Below are 27401 nucleotides of genomic sequence, written 5' to 3'. Positions count from 1 at the left end.
TCCAGCTTGTGGCACAAGAGCAGAATTTCCTTTGATAGCTGATAAAAAGTTAGGTTTGGGATTGTTCACATTTAGAAACCTTTGTGTGGTTTCACTCAAATGCTTTGTTGTGACCCAGATCACAGTGTATTGTATTCGGGCATAGTATAAACTTTGACTTGTTATTTGTAGCTGTATTAAAGACTGTGTTTTTTATATCTGTAAAGGTTTCAATCGGAGTCTTTTGTGTTAGAAATAAAAAAGCCTTTAGGGCATAGAGTGCTGTAAATACAAATTTGTTTACTTTTATGCCATATCTGCTTCTGATTTCTCCTGCTTGCTTTTCGAAAATAATGACCTGCTCGATATGTCACTCCAATATTCAGTCAAGGTGTTTGTTAAAGTTTGTTTAACAACTTGTAACGTACGCCGATCTTGATTACGCAGTCTTTATTTGTACGTAGATTTGTCACTGATTATCAGTGCAGTTTCTGGAACATTGTTTACCATTTGGCTGTTGCTGCAGCGTAGGCAAGAGGGTACGATTCTGCTTCGGCCAAACGAATAATGTTTGCTTTTTTAACTATGCTAGATTTTTAGAATGTAACGACTGTCAGGTATAATTGAATAGTTTTGTACAAATATTTGAACTTCCATGCTTGCTAACTGTAGGATGAAAGGAATATTTTTTCCCATCTTTTGTAAAGCACTTTGAGATCAAGGACTGACAGTACTGTATTCAATAAAACACCACGGTCAGATCTTGAGATCTGAAGCTTTGACATAAATTTTCAAGAAAGTTAGTAGTAGAATAAAGTTTGTGTGTGTGTTACTTAAAGATCAAAACGTATGTGTTTGAAATGGTGCTTCTCCAAGGGTGTCTCTCAGAAAAGCGATCGCTCTGGATATTTGTGCTGCGCTGTGCTGCTTCCTCCCGACGGACTCTCTAGTGACGGTGCCACGCGATATAACTCCACTACATACATCACGCACAGACGAGGCATTTTGGGTGGGGAGGCTGGTTTAAAAAAAAAAAAAAAAAAAAAACCAACCAAAAAAGCCTGGCATCACTGTCCTGCTGCATTCCCTCCCACTGACAGAAGATAAGCTGCGAGTGCTGGTGCGCTGCCTTTGCAAGGCCTTTTTTAAAAAACCACCAGCTGGTGCTAGTTCACGTGGGTGAGATTCGTTTCCTGTGTTCCCCAGGGCCTGGCACCAACTTGAATCGTTCAAGGGGCGAATGTGATGGCAAAGTGGAAGCACCATCTCCCCCGCTGCCTTCATCACACCTTGCCACTCAGAGCCCCCCCGAGATCTGCTCTTCTGGTGAAATGTCACCAGAAACCATGATAAAAGGAGAGGTGCCTTCCTCAACCCAGGTAAGACTGTGGGGGAAGACGCAAGAAATTTAAATGCAAAGGTATTTGTTTAATCAAATTCTCCCCAGTTAGCAGTGCTTTGAAGGACCGTAATACTTTACACTTTGATCTGTTAGCTTTTTTTTTTTTTTTTAAATACAGGGTATTTTAAAACTAGAAGTCTGAGGTCAGGGCTGGTGCTGTCCTAATTTTAGTCTTTCTGCCTTACCTCAACAGAACTTGTGTTCAAAAACCTGTATTTTATTGTAAATCCCTTTGTTTGCAAAACATTGCATACAAGAATATAATAATGATGTAAAGATAGCCGAGACCCCAGCTATCCATTGCCTGCTTCTGGTGTTCTGCATTTGGTTTTCTTCTGTCTAAATTTGGATAGAAGCAGGCTGGCTTTCTGCATTACAGGAGTCAGGAATTTGACACAAAATCCATAGCTTTCTGTGGCTTTTCTTATTCTTAATATTTTTGAATGACACTTCAGTTCTATTAAACAAATGGGTGGAAACACAGATATTTTTTTTTTCTTTTTCCCTGTAGTCACCTTAGAACAAAATGAGCTGGTCAGAATGGCTGGTAGTCGCTTGCCTGGTCTCCAGCAGACCTGTCCAGGCTGCATCATGCCTCTGCCTCATAGAGGGCTGCCATCTGCCACACGCCGGCATACTGCAAATGGTTTATGGAAAAAAAAAATTAAAAAATCAGCTTTTATTTGTAACTTGGATCAGCAATGCCAGAGAGCATTGCATAAAGGGAACTACGCAGAAGGTGTTTGTTTTCTATGGGCTTTTCTATGTGGAAAGAAAAAGTAGCTATGTATGGCTAAGGGAGAATTTTCCAGTTCTGTTGTATCTACTAAAAATTTTCTATCCAGCGTTTGCTGCCGGCCTGAGTGGGGGCTACAGATGCTTACAGGACTGGAAACTGAGTAGGTACCCAGGACCTAAATAAGCACGTTGATTACTGTCTTCAAAACACTGAATCGTGCAAAATATGGCCCAGTTAACTTAGCTGCTTTGACAGTGACAGCTTTGTGAGGACAAGTAGGGTTGCCACGTCAAATGATGGGTCTCCCTGAAAGAAGGGGTGAAGGCTGTGATGAGATGGGAGTCTGAGCACTAACTGCAAAGGTGTGTTCTTGTGAATGCTTGCCTTACCTTAAGTATGCTTTTCATTTGCAGGCCACTTACGATGGATTTTTAGCGCTTTGGCAGTTCGATAACTCTGATTCGAGTAAGTAGAGAGAAAAATATTTTTTTAAACTATCATTATTTTATACCAGAAGACACTGATTTGTGCGTGTCTCTGCGTATTTCTGTTTTAGATACGAGTTTCTCGAGATCAGAAGACATGGACGTAACCGCTGATGGCCTGTTCCTGGATGCAGCCCTGGGCAAGAGGCTGACCTGTGGTTTCTGCAGGAGGGTTTTCCAGTGTGCTGAAGAGCTGAAGGAGCACATCCACGAGCATGCTTTCTCCATGCTTCTCCCCTTCGACTTCGACTGCTCCCAGCCTGGCCTTGCTGACAGCATGCCCCCTGGCCAGCTCGCCCGCTTCCAGTGCTCCAAATGCCCCGCCAGCTTCACTCTGAAATCAAACATGGATCGGCACGAAAAGACCATCCACTTCAACTGTAAGAAGATGCAGTGTCCTATCTGTGCCAAGCTGTTTCGAGACAAAACAGACTTAAACCGGCATCTCATGTCTGTGCACTCGAACGAGCGTACTTTTGTCTGTCTCTTCTGTGGCAAGGGCTTCGGTACACAGAAGAACCTCGCTAGCCACGTGAAAGCGTGTTACCTGGGCTCTGCCCAGCTGGGCGGGTTTGAGCTTTTGGAGGGTGTAGGACAAAACGAGGATCCTGAGGACGCGTAGCTCCTGTCGCGTATACGAGACACTTCTTTTAAACTAGGGAAAGCAAATTGTTCCATTGTTCTCGTGCTGCAAACGAACGTACCGCAGGTGTAATTCAATAGAGTAACTCCCCAAAGCTGATCAGGTTGATAATGTGCTGGTTCCACACACTGTGTAACTGCAGCCACAGTGCAATTTTTGTGCAAAAATAACTTTTGTCAGTCCATATACCGGGCACTTTGGCTATCTTATTGGTGTGGTCATACTGCGTGCTTATACTACCTTAAACTTTTTTTTAATCAGTAGATCTCAAAGTGCTTTATAAAAGAAATGGTAACGTTTTCCTCGTATTTCCTGGGAAAATAACATACCTCAGCTTGTTGAGCGTGTTAGCAATAGAATTAATAACAGAATTCAGTCTTCTGAGTTCTGGTCTAGTGTTCTGTCCATTAGACAATTAGGGCATTTCAGGGTGTTTCATCTTGAGATTAGGAGCTGTGAAAGCACTGGGTTGCTCAGCCCTGTAAACTGTTTATAAAGTCTGGTTTTCTATGTCATTTAAAGGAGAAGAACCTGCTGCTTGTTCATATGTGCAACAAGGTATATCACTGGGGCTTGAAAGTTGTCGTAGGGCTTGTGTATTTTATGGAGACTATGTTTGAGTGCTTTTAGGACTTCAGAAAAATTATACTGGAGTATGGCTGTGGTTTTCAGGAATTCTGTAAATTTTTCCGACTCGTTTGTTTTATATAATGTAATTAAGTCAGCCAGACTGAATGTATGTTCTTGAAACTGAGGAGAGGAGACTTTACGCAGAAGATCTAATTGTAACTTAGGGTGTGCATACAAAATCAGTAATGGTTGTTACTGGAGGGTAGAAGTCTTACTGTAATTCCTATTATATGAAATTAATTTATTTTTTTTAAAGATTAAATATTTCTGTATCTCTTGCTATATATTTACATGCAAAACCAGCTTATAGTAACTGTGAAATGAAAGTAGCATAATTAAGCGTAGTGCTTCCCAGCTGCTCTGTGTACAACACAGCTTGTCAGCAGCTTGAGCTTTGGCGTTGTAGGGTTGCTTTCCTTAATGTGCGAGACAGGCAGCCGAGGAGACTGAAGCAACTTCTGCAAATGGTCTGTAGAGTTCTTCAGGGAAGTTCTTTCTCCTAATGTTGTTTCATCTCAGGGAGACAAAACCGAGAAATACTTGGTTGTGCACAAAGTGGACTGGAGCAGCCTGGAGGTCTGCAGTGGAGAGTATCTTGCAAAGCTGTTTTGTGGAGAGCTGGACGAGAGATCGTCCGGTCCCTGCCGCTCTCGTAGCGAGGGAGCAGGTACGCTGCGGGGCAGCGCTGCTCTGCCCGGTCCTGCCGGGAGTCGGAGCTTCGGGGAGGCGGCTCCGTGCCCCGTCAGAGCTGGGTTTGTGAGGGTTGGGAAGCCAGAGTTTCCCTCCTTGGCTTAGTTCGTTCTTACTCTTTGTTTCCACAGGGTGCGGTCAGATTTGAGAATATGTTCCTATATAATCAGTGTAGTGCACCATACTTCACTTTTCTTAAATTCTATTTTTTTGCAAAGTCTCGTTCATTTTTCTCGCTCTTGTTCCCATGGACATCTTTGGCATTGTGGATCACGGCTGTCTGTGAACTTGTGTAGTTTATAGTTTGTCAGCTTCCCTTGTTGCAGATGTCAGTTTAATTGCTTTGTAGTTTATTTTGCTCTTAAAGAACCAGTAAGTGAGGGAGGAGAAAGCTGAGCCAGAAGAGGAAGTTTTGGCCAAAATGAGTCTTACCTGGCAATCTGGGAGCAGCATGGTAGGACTTGTCTGAATTGGAAAAGTAAGATGCCAGCAAAAGTAACTTCAGCAAATTTTAAAAGGATTCGTTCATGTGATAATAGTTACTGACACTTCATATTTGTTCATTTTTCTCATATTTGAGGATTTAATTCAACATGGAACTCTCTTTCTATAGTCAGGTCAACTCTTTCTCTCTAATAGAGGTTTAAGTAGTATTTTACTTGGCCTGTACATCAGAGGGCTTCCTGAGTTCAGCACCGAGAATTTCCAGTGTTTCTCTTCAGGATCATGGGTAGGTTTTTTAAAATGTTAGAACCATAGGGTATAACATAGCAGAGGCTTAGCGGGTTCGTGTAGAAAACTTTTTAAAAGCAGGATTTTTGTGTTCAGAAATGGCATGGGAAGATGTGTAAGTTTGACAGTTAAATTGCACCTTGCTGTTTATAACCTTAAATATAATGAGGATGAAGTGGACAAGCATTCTCCTAAAATTTGTGAATTCTTCGTAATAACCACATGAGTGTAGTATTTCAGTGGTTAGTTACGTACGAGTTTACAGAGTTAACACAGAGTGGCTCTATCAGGCAGTGTGTCGCTAGTGCTTTCCCTTCTCAAGTCAGGGGCGTGGGAGCCTCTTTCATTTAACAGCCTCAGTGAAATAAGTAAAGTTAATTGCGATGACAATACCAAAGGCTTTTTTTCAAGCATTATTGTGCCAATTTTAAAAAGGCACATCATCTGTAAATACTTTCGCAGAGTTAAGTACATAGATTTTTTACTGTGGCAGTGTTTGTATTACGTTCTCTGCTTCTTGCTGCTATTCTTCCTGTAGTTGTGTCCAGTAGCTGGTTACCTGTGGCGCTACTGTTAATGGTCTTGATGATCTCCTTGCAGATTATTTCTCAGGACCTTAATGCTGCTATACGTGAGCTCTATAAAATACTGTCATTTAGACAAAAGATCATATTCATACCAAAGGTGGTATGTTGTTCATTAAGTCTATGTACTTGTGAGTGCAGATATTTCACAGGAGCATGAAAACGTTAACTCTGTCATACAGTTATTTTTCTAACAATGCTTTTGTTTTTAAGGTGTTTACTTTGGAGATACGAGAACTAAATATATGGCTATTTGGTGGAAAAAAAAATAGTTTTCAATAAAACTATAGCTGCAAAAAGTGTTCTGTGACTTTTTAAATACCAGCGTACTAGAAGCCGAAAATGTTACTCTCGAGCGATTTAAGCTGAATGCAGGCAAAAGTAAGCGTGAGGGATCTTGAAATCAGAAAACATTGCGAATATGTTGTTGGAAATACATTTCTGTGTTGGGAACCCGTGGCTATTTGTGTGTGGAAGTACCGTGGCAGAGGTGCAGGTTGAGCACCTAACGTTTGGTTGCCTTTTCGGCTTCTGCGGTAGCTCAGCTCTAAAGTGAAGGGACAGGTCGGACAGTAAATGAGAGGAGACATCTGGTCATTTAGGAAATGACAGGATCAAGTGCAATCTGGCGATGTAGGAAATAAGGGATTTTGTGGTATTCTCTTCTCTAAAGCACTTTTGCTTCGTAATCTTGGGATCTGGTTGCTGTCAGGATCTCCATGGGAGTTTTTTCTGGAGTCAGGTGCTTAAACCTGACTTGCTGAGCGGCTTCTCCTGCTAGCTGTGGTCTACACGTCACGTTTGTGGTGTTGAGCAGTACTGGACGTGGCCTTGGCCTGGAGGAAGGAGGGTTACGTGGCCCCTCTTGACTTCCCTTGATCAGCTTACAGCTTGCTTACCTTGTCTAGACTTCATAGTAATAGGTTTATAGTGATCCTGGGGAGTGTAAGTGTGTGTGTGGCCTATCACTAATGCTTCAGCAAGATCAGACTGGAAATGTATTTATCACAAATAGCTTTGTATCGTAAAATTGATACTTGCTGTAGAAGAAGGTGGGCTCCTTGCCTCTGATTGTATAGACAAATCTAAAGGAGATGATAAAAGAAAAAATACTTTTCCTGTAATATAAAAGAGAGAGTTTTCATATTCTAGTTGTTTAAAAAAAAAATTTAAACCTTGTAAATCAGGATGGGTATGGGGAAGGGCTGGGTGGTTACATTATCAACAAGAGCTTGCACAAGGCTCTGGGCATCGGGCCATGTTAAAAGTGCCTCCTCTGGGAGGTTCCCAAAGCACTGCAAGTGCACAGTCACTCAAAACCAGCCCTTCCAAATCCTGCCCGATCGCAGTGAATAATCTTTACTGACGGGTGAATGAAATATTCTTTAGCGTTCACTTACCCTGTCGTCAGTATTGCAGCCATGGCCCAAGTGAGTAGGCTTTTTTTTTTTTTTCTTCCTTGGGCTAGAAAATTCTCTCGACAGCTCCGCAAATGGGTTGCAAAAAGTCCCACCAAAAAAAAAAGCACCTGTAGGGTGGACCACCACCGTTGCTGAACAGCCCAAAGCAGCAAGTTAGGGACGCAAGAAAAAGAATATGAGAATGTTAGATCCAGTTCAAACTGCTGCTCAAAGCGTGGAGGATAGGTTTAATCCCAGGTAGTCAAAACAAATGCTAAGACAAAATATCACAGCAGCTTTTAAGATAGATCTTGAACCATGCTTTTAGCCTGCACTAGAACAACAAAAAACTTCTTAAAATACTTTTTCTAAGATGAGCTTGTGTTGAAATGTTTGTTCTGAATAAGAAGGGTGGTGTTACCTTGTGTAAAGATGTCTCAATAGCGTCATGTAGTTTGCACTTCTGCAAGAGGGACAGACGTACTTTCCACATTGTTTTATCTGTATTGCAAATACGAGACAAAGTAAATTTTAGAAGAAAAGAAAATAAAAACCCCCGAATTAGGTATTAAATGATACCGAGTACATAGGCCTACTGACTTTCTTAAAAAAGGGTATTTTTAAGTAACTGTTTTTCAGCATACAGTGTAACTCCCAGGGCATTATCTGTGGTATACTGAGGGCATGCACTGTACCTTGGGCTGGTAGGGCGTTTGTAGGAGATAACATTTCAATAAGCATCTAAAAATATTGCAAAGTACTCGGTATGTTAGAAGCCATGTAGTAGGTCTGGTGTTTCCCTTACTCCCTTAGCTCTCCTACATAGACTGTCTTCATTTACCAAGAGCCATTTACGTACCCAATTGTGTACTTAAGGTGATTAACTAGAACTTGCTTTTTTTTTTTCCCCTCTCCTTGTTATGTAAACAATATATTGCTTTGAGAAATAACAATAATTAGGAGAAAAGTGGGTGAAAATTAACACACTAATGGAAACCAACAGCATTATTAGAAGGTGGAGATTTAAGATCATATCCAGGTGGGCAGTCACTTCCAAACTTAGAGCGGGTGGATGTCCTCAGGGAGTAGCAAATATTCTGCTTTCACCTGCTGTATTTTGCATATGGCACTTTCGTGTTGTTTGGGGGAGGAAATACCACCGCAGCTGCCATGTGCATTCTGCTGGCAAATTCGACCCCTGGGCTGTCGATACTGTTTGTGTCCCCTGGGTCCCCTTCCAGCGCGCTTCTGAGGAGATGACAAGAAGAAAAGAATCAACAATGTCAGAATGACTTCAGAGAATTCATCCCTTTTCTAGTTCAGCTAAATACGAGGAGGGGGGGGGGGGGGGGAGGCAGAAAAAAAAGTCCCTCAAGTTGTCTTGTCAGGAGGCTTGCAAGGATCGTGCTGTAATTCGACAATAAGCATCCTTTTATATTTCTGTATCCACGCCGCGATGGTCATAGTAGTTGAGAGTTGGATAACGTAGAGTATGTTTGTTGTAACTGTCCTGTTTCTTCTGGCTAATCCTCAGTCTCTGCACCTTCGCTGAAATGCTCCTGGGGCGTGTGGTGATGATCTTGCATCACCCCATAAATATAAAACTAAAGCGCAGGGCACTGTCAGGGTGTTACGTTTGTGGTTTTCTGTTCATGGCTAGTAACTTCTTCCACAAATAATAGTGTTAGAATTTTAGATCTTTAGGATAATTCGTTATAATAAACTAGAATTATAGCAGATTGTCAGCCCTTTTTTATTTGCCATTCAGCAAGCGTTAGGCAATGTGTGTTACAGACTGTTGTGCATTGGTTTGTTCAGAGGCTTCTCTGGTGAAGGTGCTTGAAGTTCTTGGCTTTAATAATATAAGCGCAATAATATAGCATAAGGATTAAAAAAATTGTAGATGGTTAAGAGGTGAGAGTGTGATTTCACAGTGAACTAATTTAATAGTAAACGAGAAGACTGTTTTGAGACGTTCTGCAAGTAACCCGCGTGTTCCTCTTGCTCTCTTCCAGTCAACGAGTTCACAGTCATCAGGAAGAAATTCAAGTGCCCGTACTGCAGTTTTTCAGCCATGCATCAGTGCATCCTGAAGAGACACATGCGATCCCACACGGGGGAAAGGCCCTATCCCTGTGAGATCTGCGGGAAGAAGTTCACCCGCCGGGAGCACATGAAGCGGCACACCTTGGTAAGAGTGCCCCTGCCGGGGGGCTCGCGCCGGCCTCGCCTGGCAACGGGGCCCGTTGGTTCGGGGTCGAGATAACAGGAGCTTCCTCTGGCTTAGGTTTTCCCCTCCGGGGCTCCTCTGAAGGCTTCTCCAGTATCTTTTCTTCCCCCCACCTTTCAAAGGCCCTGTGTTTTGCTGCCTGTTCGTCCAGAGCTGATCTCCACCTGCTCTCCTCGCTCCGCCGGAGGGCTCCAGCCCCGCAGCCCCGGCCTCGCTCTGCAGCGCAGCCCTCTCCTTCCCAGGAGGGAGAATACCTAATGCTGTCTTCAGGATGGAAAAGGAATTTTTTTTTCTTTAATAGGTTGAGTGACTCAGTGCAGAAAGCTTTAAAAATCAGTCACTCAGCAAGAAGAATTCAAGGCAGAGCTACTCTGCTCTGGCAATGCTTAGTTATCAAAAATAATGTTACGCCTTATTAAAGACGGCTGCTCGATGCCAGCGAGGAGGCTGGTTGGTGCCATTGTCTGGCTTTTCACAACTTCCTCAGAAACAAAATTTTAAGCCAAACTTTGCTTTTTTTCAGGGAAGAATTAATTTGATATCTTAAAGTGGTTTCTCAAAGCTTGGTATAGAGGTGATGTTGTGGAAGAGCAAATAGTTTCTACATAATTATCTCAGTAATGCACACCAGCAAGTTGTGGTGACCCTCTAATGAAAGTTGTAAAGAAAACATGATTTTTTTTTTTTTTTTAAATACTGGGGATGGTAGCTGTGAGGTTCTAATACAGTGAGATATTAAGAAACAAAATCAAGAGCATTGACAGTTTCAGTGACTAAGAATTGATTTACTGAGGTCATTTAAATAACTTTTTCCATATTTATATTATCTATATGTATCCTACTTATGTATTAAATTTTCAATGTAAAAAATATCTTACCAGAGGAGGTGTGCTTAGAGTAATTAATGTTTTCCTGGTTGTAATTCTCAAAAAGCCACAAAGAACTTGAATGCCTCGTGCCAGTCCTGCAAGCATGTGCATCCCCTCGCAGACCTTCCTGCAAAGGCAGTTTAATAGCAGCAGTGCAGCTTGGTTCGAGTGTAACAGAATTTGCAATTCCTTTTCTTGCTCTGTGAATTCTATACTAATAAGAGTCAGCATATTTTTACATACCGTGGGGAAGGCAGGGAAATGCCCTATAGCCTCCAGGAGTGAAACTGAGGTGCTCTGCAGATTAATTTTAGTTCTCCTTTTTTTGCTGCTGGTATCATTTTAGGTGAGTGACTTGGTTCTGTTGAGTGTGAAGTTCAAGTTCTGTTAGACACCCGGGGAGATGAAATCAGCCACTTGTGAACACATACAGGAGAGGATATATGTCTGTCTGAATCGCTCTCTGACTTCTTTTATGTCAGGAATGAAGCTAATTTAGAAAATACCAGCTGGATTACAAATTTTTAGTGCCAGTTCCTGAAAAAAGTGCAGCCCTGACAATACCGATTTTGTTTTCACTTCCAAAGAGCCGTAAATGACTCTGAGGCATGGATGCACTAAAGAAAAAAGGACAGGGATGTGGGTTTTTTTTTTTTTCTTTTTGGTACTGTGTAAGGCCCCAGAAAAATTCCAGTTTCATTATTTATCTGAAGTTTCTTTTGAAGTGAAGCTATGAAAAGGGGTATTTTCTTATATGCAAATAGCACCGTGATCTTCGTTTACAGAAGCAGTTGTGCAGGCTGTCTGAAGTGCTTGTGGCAAGATTAACTGCTGGGTTCATACACTTTGCTTCTCTTGTCATCTTATTTCCGGTGCGTCTGATGTTTTGGGGCTTAATTGCCGACTCTCGGGTAAATCTGTAAAGATGAATGCTGGTGTGCGTCAAATAAAAAAAAACGTGTTATAAAAATAACGTGTAGGAAAAGGAAGTAGGTTTAACACACCAAAAACCTTGTTTCTCTCGGTTCCTCAACTGGTAACCAAAGACAAAAGGGACTATTTTAGTTTAACTCGGATTAAAAAGTGTATTTTTACAGTCTTTATATAAAATTTAAATTTGAATAGAAATGCTTGTTTTCTTTGAATTGGAATATTAAAGTAAAACAAGATTTTCTTTCCAAAATATTTGCATCTCAAATGATATTTCTGTGCGGTGGCAGATCATAAACTGAGGTTTCTCACCCCGTTGCAGCGAACAGCTGTGTCCAGAAGGAAGCGCTACCCCTGTAATACCCTCAAGGTTTTCAGCTTCAGAAAAACTTAACCAAAAGTCCCTCGGTTCTGTTTGAAGTGACTTGTCTCCATACGTACTGAACTTTCTTACCTGGGCTGTCGCAGCGTCGCAAGCGACTGCAAACTGCTTAGAACCGGCAGGATAAATTTAGATGGGGAGGAGTTTTGTTTGCGTACTGAGCTTCTATTTCCTTGCAGTAGCTTTTTAAATTTTTTTATTATTATTATCTATTATTAAATCCGTAGCAAACTTGGCTATTATTGCAGATACTACACCACCTATGCAGCTTGCTCCATCCCTGCCTTTCCTGGGCAGAGCTGCTGCCTGGTGAGCTGGAAGCCGGTGTCCCAGTGCGTCCCGACTTCCCGAACGGCAGCGTTACCCCCTGGCACCGGGATCGTCGAGGGCCTTGCGTGAGGAGTTGCTCTGGTGTTCAGAGCTCCACCACGCACTGCCGCCCCCTTCCATGTGCTCGTGTCCGTTGGGACGAGTGCCCGGCCATCTGCTCGGGGGACTGCCTGCTCCCCGAGATGCCCCCTCGTTATTTCCTTGGGGGCTTGGGGGGGTGCTGGTGTTCGGGAGGCAGATCCAAGCGGTGAGCTTAGGCCTGCTGCAAGCGCACAGATTTCAAGCCCTGTTCCTAGTTTTGCAGCAGGGAACACCTTGTTGTGCCAGCTGGTTGCCTCCGTCACTTTATTTCTGAGAACTTAACCCGTTTCTAAAATTTTTTCGGAAATCTAGGATGTTGTCAGCACAACATTTTTCCCTTCTCTCCCTTGGAATAGTGTTTATGATCTTTCTAATGGCATTTTCAGACACTGAGGGCTAGACACCATTTCTGTGTTTAATATTTACTGATTTGGCTGTAAGGGAAATAGGATTCATTTCTACTCAGCTCCATCCAGTAACGTGGTTCACTTCAAATGTGCTGACTAAACTGTCAGCGTGGGAAAAGAGGGAGAGAAGTCATCAGTTTTTAAACAGATATTTGAATTAGGCATCGCTTTGGTACCTGTTCTATCGTTTCCTTTTTTGTACAGCTCTTTTAGCCCTATTCTGCACCCTTGACCACCTTCTGTATTCCTATTCAGCTTTTGATGCCTGAAAATCATTCTTCTAACAGTTAAAAATGAGTGATGCCTATAGATGTTGTTAGACGACTTTGACCAGCCCTGTCCAACTGCTTTTACAAAAGCTTACATGTAGTTTAAAAAAAAAATAAAATACAATGACTTTGCGTGATGCAGTTGAAGAATCCATGGCGGGGACTAGCTCAGAGCGAGGGAAACCTGAAGCCAGAGCACATCAGAAGAGCTCGTGGGCTTTGAACGCGGCTGGGACCGGTGTGGTACAAAGCCAGAGTGAGTGTCCTGTGGTAGCGAGGGCTGAGGGGGTGCGATGGGTCAATTTGTCCTCTTCCCAAATACCTTTAGCTCGGCTGGGCGTTGCGGGTGAGCAGTGAGCGGAGGGTTACAGAGAATCTGGCTGCGAGAGCAGATGGTCCCGTGCTGGGGCAGCAGCGGGGAACTGGCCTCACCAGGCAGCTGGTTTAAAAGAAAAGGAAGGACTTTCCCACACCAAGGCGTGTTTAACCAGCAAAACCTTTCCTACAAGCTGTGGTGAGCATGAAAAGAATAAATGAGTTCAGAAAAGGATTAGGCTCTGACACGATGTGCCCCGAGGCTGATGGTCTGCACAAGGGCTTGCTCAGGGCGACCCCGAATTGCCGGTCACTGAACAGTCTGGTACAAGGTGGATCCTTCTCTGCTTCTGTGCTGCTTCCCAAAGTGTCTCCTGCGGATCAGTGCCAGCGACAGGGCACTGGCCAAGGCACGCTCCTGGGCTGTCCTGGTGTGGCGTTAATATATTAAAAAAGAATATATATATATAAAAAATATAACGTGTATCAGTCAGCCCTGAAGTAGTCAGGCAGTTGGACTAGATGATTGGTGTAGATCCCTTCCAACTAAACTATTCTATATATAGATAAAGTGAATATATAAATGTATTTTTTATATATATATGTATGTATATAAATTAAAGTACCTGATGAGGCTCCTCGTGGTGGAATTCAGGAGTTCTCGCTGCACTGGTTGGCTGTTTCCTTTGGGAGAGGAGCAGGTGAACGTTTTGAGCAAGCTCTTTGCCTTCTACACATGGCAAAAGTGGCCAGCAATAGGTTTCACCTTTGATTAGGTGTTTTTGTGCTTCTCAAAGTATGTAATTTTTCTCATTGTGTGGTGAATTTTGAATCTTGACGTGATTTCTGGTGTCCTACAGAGCATTTTCCCACTTACCGCTTATTCTGTAAGCGTGATAGCTCCCTATGCCTGTTATTTTCAGGCATAAAATGCAGCCTGATCTGTAGAACAGAAACATTTGTGACAAACCGCTTTTCAGCCACCAAAGTAGTCAGAAATAAGGTTAGAAGTGCATTCGGCTGCATTTTTGTAGAGATACAGGCCGTGTTAACGGTGCCTCTGTTCTTTGGTTCTTGGCAGCAGCGGGGTCAGGAGAGAAACCCCTAAATTAACGTGATGTTGACAGTGGTTTGATCATGGGTGGTTCTGCTCTGCTCTGCAGAGAACCAGCGCTTGGGCCGGTGGGGTTTTTGTGCTGTTAAAAGTTTTCCTCGTGGCGGTGGTGCGACGCAACTGCCGCACCCCAGAAAAACAACAAGAAAAGGGGAGGAAAAAAATTAAGTGATAAAAGTTCCTCTCAAAACTACTCATTTGATGATCTGAAGGCGGTCTCAAATGGATTTTTCCGCTGTATGACACCATTTCAGGGTTGAATTAATCATAGTGGCTTTGAGTTCAGGCTGGAAGCCCACGACGATCTCGGGCTGCGCTCGTGGGCTGCGGTGGAGAGGACAGGGGAGCGCGTCCTGCCCTGCGGCTCTCGATCCGCCTCCGTTGACATTAACTTTTCTGATCGTTCTCCTTTTCCAGGTCCACAGCAAAGATAAAAAATACGTCTGCAAAGTGTGCAACCGAGTGTTCATGTCCGCGGCCAGCGTGGGGATTAAACACGGCTCGCGCCGCCACGGGGTTTGTGCCGATTGCTCTGGCCGAGGCATCGCTGGTCACCTGGACCACAACGGCGGCGAAGGGTCTCCAGACGAGTGCTACCCCGGGGAGGGGCAGTACATGGAAGACCCGGATGACATCAAAGTGGAAGGAGACGAGGAGATGGGAGACGACGACGACATCAAGTGGAAGGATGACGTAGGAATGTCACAAGATGACGTGATTTTAGATGATGACAAAGATGTCGACTCTCCGCAGGAGCAGGACAACTCTGGGGAGAATGACAAGGATTTTACCTGGATTTCTTAGGGATTTTTGTTTGTTTGTTTGTTTTTTGTTTCGCTCTGTTGTTTGTAGGGGGAGGGAGGGTGGGGGAAGAAGGAGTATGTTGGAAAAACTAAGTAGCCTTGTTGTCGTCCATTGTGTGCAAAATAACTCTTGTGTTTTCTAAACAAGTCCTTCTCTGTTCCACTCAGATACTGTCTTAGCCGTGTCGCTGCCGGCGGCACAGCTGACTTCGCCTTCCCCTTTCTCCCTCCACGACCAGCCCCGACCGCGGCCGCCCTCCGGCCGAGCCAGCCAGGTGCATGCAAGTGAGGTAGAGGTTCCGCAGGTGTGCGATGGCGAGGCTGGGTGAAGCATGAGTCCTCGTCCCCTTCCCGCCCTCAACTGAACACCAGGGAGATTTTTGAGTCCGAAGCAGGGGTTTTTTTTGGTGGTGGTTGGTTGGTTTTTTTTTTCTTTTTTTTTTTTTAACACCTTGTCTGTGTGCTAAAATCCCAGCAGCAGTGGAATTACAAGCTAACGTTGTGAAAGCAAATGGATGTGTGTGTTGGAGGGCTTCCCTTGATGATACAGGCCTTTTGCAAAGTTATTTAAAGAGAGTTTTTATTATTTTGTGTGGAGCCAAATAGATCAAAAGGCAAGTCAGATACAGCCTTACGAATTCTTTTCTCAGCTTCCAAAAGAATCGCCATCAAAGAAAGATTATGACGTTTCTTGGACCTACTGGCATCTTACCCACGTCCCGTCTTCCAGCCTTGGTTATCCGCGGTCACCGAAACGCGTGTTGGTGCTTCCAGAAGCACCCGTTGCTATAAAGGACACAGGTAATTCTCTACCTGTCGTTCTCTGCAAATATCTTCACTTTTCTCCCTTTGCTCAGCTGCCTTTTTCATAATATATGCAAACCGTAGGAAAAATGAGGCATATAGCAAAGTGTAGGATGAACTGGGAAAGGCGAGAAGCCAAGGTGAGGAGATCCCAGCTGGGGGCAGATCTTGCTGCTCCTGGCCTGTAGACTTCGGCGGGGCTGGGATTTCACCTGGGTACGTTGTTCTTCCTCACCAATCTAAAAAGTTTTGTTCATCACTGGTAGGTGTAACACCTACTTAATCCATGACAAAAACCTTCAACTTTAGCTGCACTGGTTCCATGTAAATTTTCAAATAAACCTTTTTTTTTTTTTTTTTTTTTTTTTTTTTTAAAATAAGAACCAGGTTGCTCTCCCAGTGTCTCCTAACAGACTCTGTGGGACTGCACCAGGTAGTTGGATTCTCCTTGTTCATATCGGCCACTGTTGCCTTTTTCCAGCTACACCTAAATGACAACAGCAACAAAGTGCATTGGAAGTGTCTTGTTCCTGAGAAGAAGCTTGTTTTACCCTTCACCTCTTTGCTTCTGGTGCTTTTTTTTTTAAAAAAAAAAAAAAAAAAAAGCTGAAGACCTCACTCTTTCCTTACTGTGGAGCAATTTTATACGATGTCTGTGGTGATGGTGTCTTGAAACCTGCCACAAAAGACAACCCCTCACCAGAAAGCCAAATGACTAAAGGTGCTATTTTTCCTCCCGTGGTGGGACGGGCGATCCCTGCGGGGCAGAGAGTGTTCTTGCAGGTGTGCTGGTCCTTAACAAAAAGCGTGGTTCCACCCAGCAAAGGAAATAAAAAGGAGATTGTACAGTGAACCCCAATAAAGCAAATAATCTTGGAAGGATTTAAGCTGCTTGGTACCAGGATTTGGTGGAGAGTGGTGGGAGCCTTGGTCCTGGCACCTGCAGTAGCCGGTTCTTCATTCCTTGATTTTTATTCTTTTTTTTTTTTTTAAAGTCGCATCCTGGGTTTACAGCGTTCAATTCCTTTCTCTGCTCCTCAGTTCCTTGCAGACACTCGCCACCTTCTCTCTGCGGGCACCTTCCCCCTTCGCGGTGCCGGTCGCCTTCACTGGGAGCCTCCAGCAGCTCCCAGGCTCCTGGTCTGTCGGTTCTAGTGCACGTCAGTGATTTGGAAACCTGGGTCTTTCCTAAAATCCTCTGTTTGGCTCAGTGAGGCCACGCGAGCGCCGTCGCTGCTGCTCCTTAGGATTGAAGGAGTGAAGCGGGACTTGTTGCTTTTAGCCAGCGAGAGTGGATAACCCTCTAAATACAGAACAGGGCGGTAGGGTCATGCAGAAACATTTTTATTAAACTGTAAAAATCTGATTTTACATTTTAGCTTCTTCTAAAGCCCTCCTACCGTATTTAAAAAGACTTAAACCCAGTGGTTTAGGATTGGGCCTTTGTGTACTTTCTGCCCAGCGGTCGCTGGGGGGTCCCAGAGCGAGGTCGCTGTTTCCTTACCCCGACTTTTGCCTCTCGGAGTGCGGACTCTGTATTTATTGTCATTTATCCTGTAAATATGGAGGGGGGGTAGGGGATGTCTGAGGTCCTGAACTTGCAGCCTCACCTGTTACATGTAGACAAATACATACAGTACTTAAAAGATATCTGTAGCTTTGCTTTTTATATGTAAAAGTCTATTTAAAAAAGAAATTTTAAACCCAAACCATTCAAACCCCCTCGTTTTCTGTGACATTCCGTCTCCATCCGCTGTCGTACCTTCCGAGGAGGAGCAGGAGATGTTGGTGTGAGTCCTCCTCTTCCTCGCTCCTCCCTGCCCTCGCCTTTGGGTGACTCGATTTTTGTAATCGGAGTTACGGGGTGCTTAGCTTTACTTTGCAATTCCTTTGGAAATATTTTATATATTTTTTTTTTCTTTTCTTTCCTTTCCTTTTTTTTTTTTAAAGGGTAGGCAGTAAGCCAGATGGCTTTCAGAAGTGTTTCCTGGTAGTGCCACTTTGAAGCTCTTTTTGAGCTGAGGATGCAAAAAATAAATCAAAAAGAGAGAAAAACTGAAAATCCTCGTAAAATCTAACTTTTACAATATTACCATTATAATCTAGCACATGCTTCTATATTACTAACATACACTATATATACCAAATAAAATCCTGCTAACACCTGATGTATAAGTGCTTTGTTTTGATGGAGGTGTGCAGATCTGGAAATACAGGAATTAGTCTTTGAACTTCCACGCTCCAGCGGGCGCTTTGTGAGGCTTGGGTTCGAAAAAGGAATTTGGGCTGCTTTTTTTTTTTTTTTTTTTTTTTAAAAAAATGCTGAAACTTCATCAGTTGCTCTGCACGACCGGACCCTTCGGGCTCCTCTCTGGGCGCGTCTCGGATCTACTGCCTATGCAAACTTCTTCTGCTCTTGGAGATTTAAACAAAAAACCAATAATTCTGCCTGTTCTATCCAACACTAGCTCGAGTAACCTCTAGCATCTCGTCTTTGTATTTCCCTTCAGGGCTTTGTATACTTCACTGAGGTTCCCTTTTTTTAATTTTTTCTAAATATATATATATATGTGTGTGTATATATACAGATTTAGTTTCAAAATAACTCCCTTATAGGTGAAAAATTGATACACTTGGTCTCGATAATGTGCGATGAATTTTTTTTAAAGTATTCATACATACTTGTGAATGTCCCTCCCTGAATTTTTCTTTATTATCCTCATTTTTTTTTTAAAAAAAAAGCGTGCCAGGAGTACAAAGAGCATTTCAAGCCGTGCTTTGCGACCGCCTCGCGCAGAACAGGGTGCAGAGGGCCCCGTCCCGCCCTTGCCCTCCTCAACAAGACCCCGAGGAATAAACCGAATCCCACCCGGGGTGGGCCGTGGTCTGGGGTTGTGTTTGGAGAGGATCTTAAACACCGAAGACAAATGAGGTTCTTGCGTGGCCTTCTGACAATTTGTTATTTCCAAAAATTTTATTTAAAAATCATTAATTACTCAGTTTGGTGTATTTTAAGGTCACCCTACAGCCTCGCAGCTGCGGAGTGACTTTGTGGGGAGGTGAGAGGGGGATGAAGGTTTGCAAAGTGATTGTTTGGGGTTTTTTTTTAATCAAAAATCAGTGTTTTGGACTACAAAAGGAATATTTTTCGTATGAAAGGAAACCCTCTCTAGCATTAGATCCCCTCGTGTTTCTTCTCGCGACTCATGCCTTTAAACGCTCCGCTTCTCCAAAGCGACGGCCGCGTTGCTTTGGGGGCTGGGGGGTGTGTTTTGGGATCGATGACTTGGGTGGGGGCTCAGTTCCTGGCCCTGGTTCCCGCTGGGGCTGAGCCCCCACCCCGGGCACCCCCTGCCTCGATGCTTCCCATTTTGCACATCGCCCTCTAGGAAAGAAACTCCATGAAAATAATGCAAAAACTGGAATTTTTTGCAATATTATGAAAGATAATCTTATTTTAGCTCATTCTGTGACATGTGCAACTCCTAAGAAAGCCATACTTAATGGTTCCTTTTATTTTTTAGATTCTATATTGTTTTGAATTTCTGCCTTTTTTTTTTAGTTCCGCATAGTAAGAGTGCTGTGTGTATGCTTTCATATATATTTATTTTTCAACGTGCTTTAAACCTGTCTACAAAAATAAAGCTAAACAAACAAACAAAAAAAAAAAGGACAGCGTTTGAAGATTGTTGATTATTTTTTTTGCTGGGAATATTCTATATTATACTGACTTTATATTAATTATTATAAACCTGTGTTTGTATTGAAGATGTGTTTAATATTTTGGGGAGGTTGAGGAGATTTTAGTAACCAGAAGTCAGTGGGAGAACATGGCTGTGTTGTACTGATTTTCTGTAAACGTAGTTCAGGTAAATATGACCTTATTTTCTAGTTGATCTCCCGGTTTCTCGTCTGCCTGGGCATGCCGGAGGCGTGCCTCTTGATTATAATTACTTTGTGATGGGATTTAGCTTAGACATACTTGCAAAATTCAATCAGTTTCAATAAATTGGGAAATTGCTGCTAAAATTTTGTCTTTTTTTTTTTTTTTTTTTTTTTTTTTCTTCCCTCCTTTCTCCTCACAGTGAACTGACGGCTGGGGCGCTGCCGGTGCTGTGCGGGGGCCACGGGCACCACCCAGCTGCAGCCCTGCGATGCTGCAGGGCCCTGCACCCCCCCACACCCCCCCCCCTCAGCGCTCCTGGGGGCTGCGACGGAGCCGCTGCGGGGTCCCCAGAATCCCCCCTTCACCCCCAGACCGGGGGTGATGCTGCCTTCACCCCCCGCTTTCCCACACCCATCCCAAACAGGTACCTGTGGCTCAGCGCCCCCCCCGACCCCCGTGTGTTAGTGTTGGTGGCAATTTCTTTATTTTTAGGGATTTATTTGAGATTTTAAAAATCCCTTTTGCACAGCTCCGGGGAGGATGCCCGGGAGGCAGGGGGCAGGGCGGGGGATGTCTGGGGGTGCCCTCTCCTGGCAGCGCAGAGCCCTTCTTAAAAGTAACGAACAATAATAATTTAAAAAAAAAAAAAAGAATCCAAATATTTATTTTTTGTTTTTTTTTTCTTCTGGATCTGACACATCAAAATCCCCGTCGGCGCCGCGTCGGGGACAAGGGGGGGGCCCAGCCTGGCACGGCCCCCATCCAGGTCTGACCCCCTGTGAGGTGTGGGGGGGTCCCCAATGCAAAGGGACCCCCCTCCCTGCACAGGGCGGGGGAACCGGCCCTGGGTGCAAGGCCAGGCAGGGTGGCAGGGCCACACACCCCTCCCTGTCCCCATCCCACCCATCCTGGCATGGGGGGGCTGCAGGGACGGGGGGGGGCCGGCATGGCCTGGCCCAACCCAGGCCAGAGCCCCTGCCCAGGCAGGTGTGTGTGAGGGGACAAGGGGGAAAAAAAGGAGGGGGGGGGGGAAAAAGGGGGTTGGGGGGGGGAAAAAAAGGGGTTTGAAGGGAATAAAGCCCCTTAAAACCCCTCCAGGGCTGGAGGCATCACGCTGCTGCGGCATCGCAGCCGGCGTGCTCTCGTGCTCTGGGAGTATTTAAAAATACGAATTTTCATATATTTTATTTAAAAAATAAAAACACACGAAGGAGGGCGGGGAAGGGGGAAAAAAAAAAAAAGAAAAGGGGGAGGTGGGAAAAAAAAAAACAAAACAAAACAAAAGAAACTTCTTTGTGCAGTTTGGTTTAGTGCAAATGGGCGCGTTCCTGCAGGCACTTCCCGGAGCATCGCCCCGGTGGGAGCGGCTGCTCCCCCGATAGGAAAAATAGAGAGAAACAACAATACAAAGAGTAAAAACCCCCTGGGGGCGCGGGGGGGGGGCAGGCGCCCACCTCTGCCCTGGGCACTGGGGGTCCCCCCGGGAGCAGGCGGGGGGCAGGAACAGACACCCCCGTTTCTCCAAGCCCCTGCCGGCCGCAGGCACAGCTTATTTGAGCACTGGGCAGCCCCTGGCCCCGGGGGGGTCCCCAACCCGGCATGGGGAGGGGGCTGGGAGCAGCCGGCCCCCCCCACCAGCCCCCGCCGCGGTGCCGGCAAGGGGGGAGCGGGGGGGGGCAGATTTAGCTTATTTTCCAAGGAAAAAAAGGGGTGGACAAGCTCCGTGGCAGGTGGGAGATATTTTTTTGGGGGGGGTGTGTCTGTGCATAAAGCTCTTGGGGGGGGGGCAGGGGGGCCGTTCCCTGAGTCCGGGGGGGCCCCGGGGCGGCGGCAGCGGTGGTGGTGGTGGAGGAGGAGGAGGAGGGGGGCGCGAAGGCACCTCGAGTGCAAAATGTGCAAGAAGGGAGGGAGCGCGGCGGCAGCGGCGTCAGTCGAGGAAGCGCTGGCAGGCCTTCTTCCAGCGGCAGGCCGTGCACCACATCTCCCGGTTCTCCATGCCGTACACCTTGCGGCACTTCTTGGCCTCCCCCCGCGGCCTCCTGCGGGCAGAGGGGACAGGTCACGGCGGGGGGCAGGAGGAACACAGAATCATCTGGGTTGGAAAAGCCCCTGAAGCTCCTCCAGTCCAACCATGAACCTCACCCTGACCGTTCCCAACTCCACCAGATCCCTCAGCACTGGGTCAACCCGACTCTTCAACCCCTCCAGGGATGGGGACTCCCCCCCTGCCCTGGGCAGCCCATTCCAACGCCCAACAACCCCTTCTGCAAAGAAATCCTTCCTAAGAGCCAGTCTGACCCTGCCCTGGCGCAGCTTGAGGCCATTCCCTCTCGTCCTGGCGCTGGTTCCTTGGCTCAAGAGACTCATCCCCCCTCTCTGCACCCTCCTTTCAGGAAGTTGGAGAGGGCCATGAGGTCTCCCCTCAGCCTCCTCTTCTCCAGACTAAACCCCCCCAGTTCCCTCAGCCGCTCCCCATCACACCTGTGCTCCAGACCCTGCACCAGCTCCGTTGCCCTTCTCTGGACACGCTCGAGTCATTCAATGGCCTTTTTGGAGTGAGGGGCCCAAAACTGAACCCAGGAATCGAGGGGTGGCCTCACCAGTGCCGAGCCCAGGGGTGAGATCCCTCCCCTGTCCCTGCTGGCCACGCTAGTGCTGATACAAGCCAGGATATCATCAGCCTTCTTGGCCACCTGGGCACACTGCTGGCTCATCATCAATCACCCCCAGGTCCCTCTCTGACTGGCAGCTCTCCAGCCACTCCTCCCCAAGCCTGTAGCGCTGCTGGGGGTTGTTGTGGCCCAAGTGCAGCACCCGGCATTGGGCCTTATTAAACCTCCCCCAGTTGGCCTCAGCCCGTTGCTCCAGCCTGGCCAGATCTCCCTGCAGAGCCTCCCTACCCTCGAGCAGATCAACACTCCCACCCAACTTGGTGTCATGTGCAAATTTACTGAGGGTGCACTTGATCCCCTCGTCTAGATCATCAATAAAGATGTTAAACAGGAGTGGCCCCAAAACCCAGCCCTGGGGGACACCACTCATGACCATTAACACCCCCCCCACGGACACCCCCACGGACAAGAGGGGATGGGGCACAGCTGGCGATGGCTCACCTGGGGACGGTGGGCGGCTTGGGGGGCGGCGGGGCGGGTGTGGCGGGGGGCAGCGGTGGCCGCGGGGGGGCCGGGCAGCCCTGCCGAGAGAGGACACAACCCCCCCGCCGCGTCAGAGCTCAGCACCGAGCGGCTGGCGCGGGGAGGGGAGAGCAGAGGGTGACGGTGATGTTGGGTGGGGAGGGGGAAGCGCAGCAGCAGCCCCCCCCACCCCGTCCCCATCCCACCCCCCCCTCACCTGGTACGCGTGGTCGGTGTGGACATGGCAGAGGCCAGGGGGGGCCGGGGGGGAGGCCAAGGCCAGGTCGGGGTTCGGCAGCGCTGGCGGCAGCGGGGGCTGCGCCTCGGGGCCGGGGAAGGCGGGCGGCACGGAGGAGGTGGGTGAGACGGGCGTCAGGCTGGAGAGCCCGTCCGTCAGCGACTCCACGTCCACGTCCAGCTCCGTGTAGTAGAAATCCTCCTCGCCGTCGCTCTGCTCGAGGTCGGCTTTCCGGCTGCAGGGAGAGCGGCTCGGGCTGGGGCGGTTCAACCCCCTCCCAAGGCAGGACCCCGCAGGGGGGCACTGGGGAGGGGCGGGGGGAGGTCTGGGGGTGTCCAGAGGGCCCCCCCTGGTGCTTACCCAAGGTGCACGGTTCGGATGTGCTTCTGCATCCCTGAGGAGCTGCTGAGGACTTTGCCGCAGCTCTTCCACAAGCACTTGAACATCACCTTGGTGGAGTTCTGCGGGTGAGAGGCGTCAGGCCGGTAGCTCCAGCTCCGTCCCCAACGTCATCACCATTGTCATCCCCATTCCCATCGCTGTCACCATCCCCAACCTCATCTTCAAGCCCACCGCTACCCCCAATGTCATCCCCATCCCCAACCTGTCATCCCTGATGTCATCCCCATCCCCAACATCCTCCTTGTCATCCCCAATGTCATCCCCATCCTCAACATCCTCATCTCCATCCCCAACCTCATCCCCCACCCACACCATCCCTGATGCCATCTCCATCCCCAACATCCTTCTCCTTGTCATCTCCAACTTCATCCCCAATCCCACCATCATCCCCCATCCCAACAACATCCCCCCTCCTTGGGGGTCTCCATCCCCAAGCTCATCCAATCATCCTCAATCTCACCGTCATCCCTGATGTCATCCCCCTCCCCACCATCATCCTCATCTCCATCCTCATCATCCCCACCCAAAACCTCATCCCCACCGGTGTCCCCACCATCATCCTCAACCTCACCCCCATCCCACCTTCCTCTTCCGTGGGATGGGCTCTCCAAAGACGAAGTGGGTGCCGTCGGGCTCGTCGGGGCCCTCGTCCAGCAGCGGGGCGGGCAGGAAGGTGCTGGGAACGTGGCTGGAGAGTGGGGGCGACGGGGTGGAGGGGGTGGAGCGGTCGCTGGGGGGGTCCCAGCTCCAGTCCCCGCTGGTGTTGCTGCTGCTGCTGCAGCTGGAGGACATGGTGGGCGCCTCCTTCCAGACCTCACCACCAGGCTCTGGCAAGGAGGAGGAGGAGGAGGAGGAGGAGGAAGGTCAGATCCTACCATGGAAAACGTGTCCAGGGATGGAAAGGGGGGGCAAGGGCAAGCTCTTACCTGGGGCGGGGGTGGCCGGTGGGTGACTGAGGACCAGCGAGCTGGTGGAGAGGCTGGTGAGCACCGTGGCCGCCATCACCTCGTCAATGCCCGCCTTGCCCGAGAGCTTCCTGCCAGTGAGAGCAAAGCGGGGGGCTGCGGTGAGGATGGATGAGGCGCCCCCCTTCACCGGGACCCATCACCCACCGAGGTGCTGAGACCCCCCCCAATCCACAGCGGTGGGGTAAGCACCCACCCCAAGGTGCCATATCATGCTGGGGGCATCACCACATGTAAAGGCACCCATGGGTGCCCTGTCCCATGCAGCACCCTGAGGTGCTTGCGCTGACCCGGACTGGAAACCCCGTTGGGCAGCGGCGCAGGCAGCAGTACAGGCAGCCAGCCAAAACACCACGGGGGGGGGGGGGCAGGGGGGGGGAATCCTACGCATCCGCGGGCAAGCGCTGTGCCGGAGGGTACCGGCACCTGCATCCTGCCACCAGTGCTGAGAAACACGGGGGTTTGCTCAGCTGGGGCCAAACAACTTCCTGAATTGGGAAGAAAAAAAAAAAAATCCCCAAAAAACCTATAAAAAAGAATTAAATTTTTAAAAAAGCAAGAGGTCAGGAGCCATTTTGCAAACTTCTCGTGCCGCGGGGATGGATAAATACGGCGCTGGAGAGCGGTGATGCTCTCTGAGCCCGTGAGCGGCTGCGGTGCTCAGCGCCGGCGAGGCAAAGCCTCGCCGGCGCTGAGCACCGCAACCGCTCGCGGGCTCGTTATCTGGCACCTCATCAGCCAGCGGGGCCACGGCCGGGCAGAGCCCTCGGCGCTGCCGTACACGGGACAGCCGGTCACCGCCGGAGCCCCCGTCAGTGTGGACGAGAGGCCAAAGTCCTCCTCTTTTAGCCGTTGGAAAAAAAATCCCAGCTTGGCACGGAGAAGCCATTTCGGCAGGGTGGTTGCCATCGTTGTTGCCCATCTTGTGGCCATCGTGGTCCTACCTGTGCCGGGGCACGGGGATGTAGGCCGAATGCAGCGTCAGGCATCGCTCCAGCCCGGCGTCCAGCACCCGCAGCATGGCTTCCCGGCTGGCCGGCTCCCGGCGTGGCAACGGTTCCCCGAGGCGTGGTAGCCAGCCCTCGGCTCCCGCTGGTAGCCCCCGGGCACCGCAGGGGAGAGGAGCCTGCGGGAGAAACGGTGGTTGTCAGTGGGGCATCCCCAGAGCATCGGATCCTGCCGGGATCCCCCCTGCAATCTCAGCGGGGAGGGGAGGTGGCCCAGGGGAGCTGGCACGGTGCCCCCAGGCAGGGCTGTGGCAGGACCCTGCCAGCTCCTCGGTGGCTGCCTCTGGGGTAGATCCCGAGTGGATCCCACCATGTAGCAGCTGGATCCAGCTGGGATTTCCCTGGTGAGAGCAACCAGCATCCTCCTGCGAGGCTGCTGCCAGTGCTGTCACCCGCCAGGCTTAGTGCTGGCAGCCAGTGGATCCCTCCCCAGGTGGATCCCCAGGGCTGGATCCAGCAGGGATCTCGGCAGAACTTTTTGGGGACACCCACCTGCCCCATGACAGCACCAAGGGGATCCCCTCCTGAGCAGATCACCTGGGATCCAGCGGGGATCCCCACAGAGCAGGGGCCCTGCCAAGCCCATCCAAGACAGCAGCACCCACTGACTGAGCGCCAGCACTGAGTGGATCCCGCTCTGGGTGGATCCCAAGGATCTCCCCAGGGCTGGGGCCCGGCAGGGATCCCCTGAGAAGCGGGGAGCGGCTCTTCCCACGGGCTGACCCCGGTCACTCGCTGGCCAAGTTCAGTCACCGAGCAGATCCCTCTCCAAGCTGCGCCTGGGCAGATCACCCGGGGCTCTGATCCCGCCGGGATCCCCCCCCCCAGCCCCGCAAAGGAAGGAGCCGACTCGGAGTGTGCTCCTCAGGGCTGACAAGTGGATCCTGCCGGGGCAGATTCCTGGAAAATCCCAAGGGGCCGGGATCCAGCGGGATCCCTCTGGAGCTCGGCAGAGCGGGGAGCGGACGGGGCTGCTCCAGGAGATCCCTGTCGTCCGGCAGCGCTGAGCAGATCCCTCGCCAGGCCTGGAGATCCTGGGCAGCACTGAGCAGATCCCCCCCCCCCCGCCCCGTGATCCCGCAGGGATCCCCCCAAGCCCTGCAGAACCGGGGGGGCTGCTCCGGGTCAGCAGCGCGCCCGCTCTCCACGGATCCCCCTTTTCCGAGCGGATCCGAGCAGCTCCTCTGGGGCAGAGCCGGGATCCTGCAGGAATCCCCCCCCCGCCCCGAGCAGGAGGGGCAGGGCTGCGCCGGGACAGCAGCGCCGGCGGGTCGGCCGAGGGGGTCCCGCTGCGAGCCCGAGGGGGTTCCCCGGGGCCGGGCTCACCCCAGCGCCGCCGCCAGCACGGAGCAGACCCCCCCGCTGCGGACAGATCCCCGGCCGAGCCCGGTGAGTGGATCTGGGGATCCAGCAGAGATCCCGCCCCCCCCCCCCCCGGGATCCAGCAGGATCCCCCCGAGCTTGGCCACAAACCCAACCGGGTTCGCACCGGGGATCCAGCCGGGATCTGCCCCACCGGCACGGCGAGGGGGTGGGTCCCTCTCCGGGCAGATCCCAGGCTGGATCCCGCGGGGTTGGGATCCACGCGGCATCCCCCCCCCTCCCGCCCCCCCGGCAGAGCCCACCGGGGCGGGTACCCCCCCTCGCCCCCCGCCGCCACCACCGCTCCCCCCCCCCCCCCGAAGTTTGTCCCCGAGCGGCGCCATTTTAGCGGCGGGGAAAGTTTCGGGCGGGCCGCTGTCAGCTGTCACCGCCCCCCCCCCCCCGCCCCCGGCTTCCCCCCCCCCCCTCCTCCTCCTCACACCCCTCCCCGGGCCGCCACCGCCGCCGGTACCTTCGGGGCGGCGCCGCCGCCGCCGCCGCCGGGCTCGGGAGGCGGAGGAGGCGGCGGATCGCGGCGGCGGCGGCGGGCGGCGGCCAACAGCACCGTGGGCGGGCGCGGGGGCTCCAT

The 27401-nt window shown here is 49.3% G+C and overlaps 2 protein-coding genes across 8 annotated transcripts in view; one reads left to right on the top strand and one right to left on the bottom strand.

Annotated features, from left to right (window-relative positions):
- The window catches only part of ZBTB46 (zinc finger and BTB domain containing 46), a 59436-nt gene extending 39589 nt beyond the window's left edge, over positions 1 to 19847 (top strand). For 4 of the 7 annotated variants that reach the window (XM_074843627.1, XM_074843623.1, XM_074843622.1 and 1 more), the window contains 5 exons: positions 1186 to 1358; positions 2534 to 2585; positions 2677 to 2985; positions 9300 to 9475; positions 14629 to 19847. In XM_074843627.1, coding sequence (XP_074699728.1) covers positions 1186 to 1358; positions 2534 to 2585; positions 2677 to 2985; positions 9300 to 9475; positions 14629 to 15015 — 1097 coding nt within the window. In that variant the 3' untranslated portion in view covers positions 15016 to 19847. Of the gene's footprint in view, positions 1 to 1185; positions 1359 to 2533; positions 2586 to 2676; positions 2986 to 9299; positions 9476 to 9571; positions 13392 to 14628 lie in introns of those variants that run through there. The other 3 variants (XR_012625590.1, XM_074843628.1, XM_074843629.1) reach the window with 3 other exon arrangements.
- Positions 19848 to 21484: 1637 nt separating this feature from the next.
- SLC2A4RG (SLC2A4 regulator) lies at positions 21485 to 27401 on the bottom strand. The gene is made up of 8 exons (XM_074843660.1): positions 27285 to 27401; positions 25388 to 25569; positions 24405 to 24514; positions 24061 to 24305; positions 23437 to 23537; positions 23056 to 23311; positions 22818 to 22897; positions 21485 to 21743 (listed from the first exon to the last, which is right to left on the bottom strand). Exons 1-8 carry the CDS (start codon positions 27399 to 27401, stop codon positions 21632 to 21634), a joined length of 1203 nt encoding a protein of 400 aa, XP_074699761.1. The 3' UTR covers positions 21485 to 21631.

This window comes from Strix aluco, chromosome 17, assembly GCF_031877795.1.
Source record: "Strix aluco isolate bStrAlu1 chromosome 17, bStrAlu1.hap1, whole genome shotgun sequence".
Classification (NCBI taxonomy): Eukaryota; Metazoa; Chordata; class Aves; order Strigiformes; family Strigidae; genus Strix; species Strix aluco.
Note: the sequence above shows the minus strand (reverse complement) of the source record. Positions and strands in the feature narration are given on the sequence as shown.

What these genes read in the sequence shown, in the direction of transcription:
- SLC2A4RG (XM_074843660.1), bottom strand. Translation starts at nt 27,401, where the DNA reads ATGGAGCCCCCGCGCCCGCCCACGGTGCTGTTGGCCGCCGCCCGCCGC. An exon ending in ACCGGCCACCCCCGCCCCAG is followed by an intron (nt 24,306 to 24,404) that starts GTAAGAGCTTGC and finishes CCTCCTTGCCAG; the next exon opens with AGCCTGGTGGTGAGGTCTGG. An exon ending in CCATCCCACGGAAGAGGAAG is followed by an intron (nt 23,538 to 24,060) that starts GTGGGATGGGGG and finishes TCTCACCCGCAG; the next exon opens with AACTCCACCAAGGTGATGTT.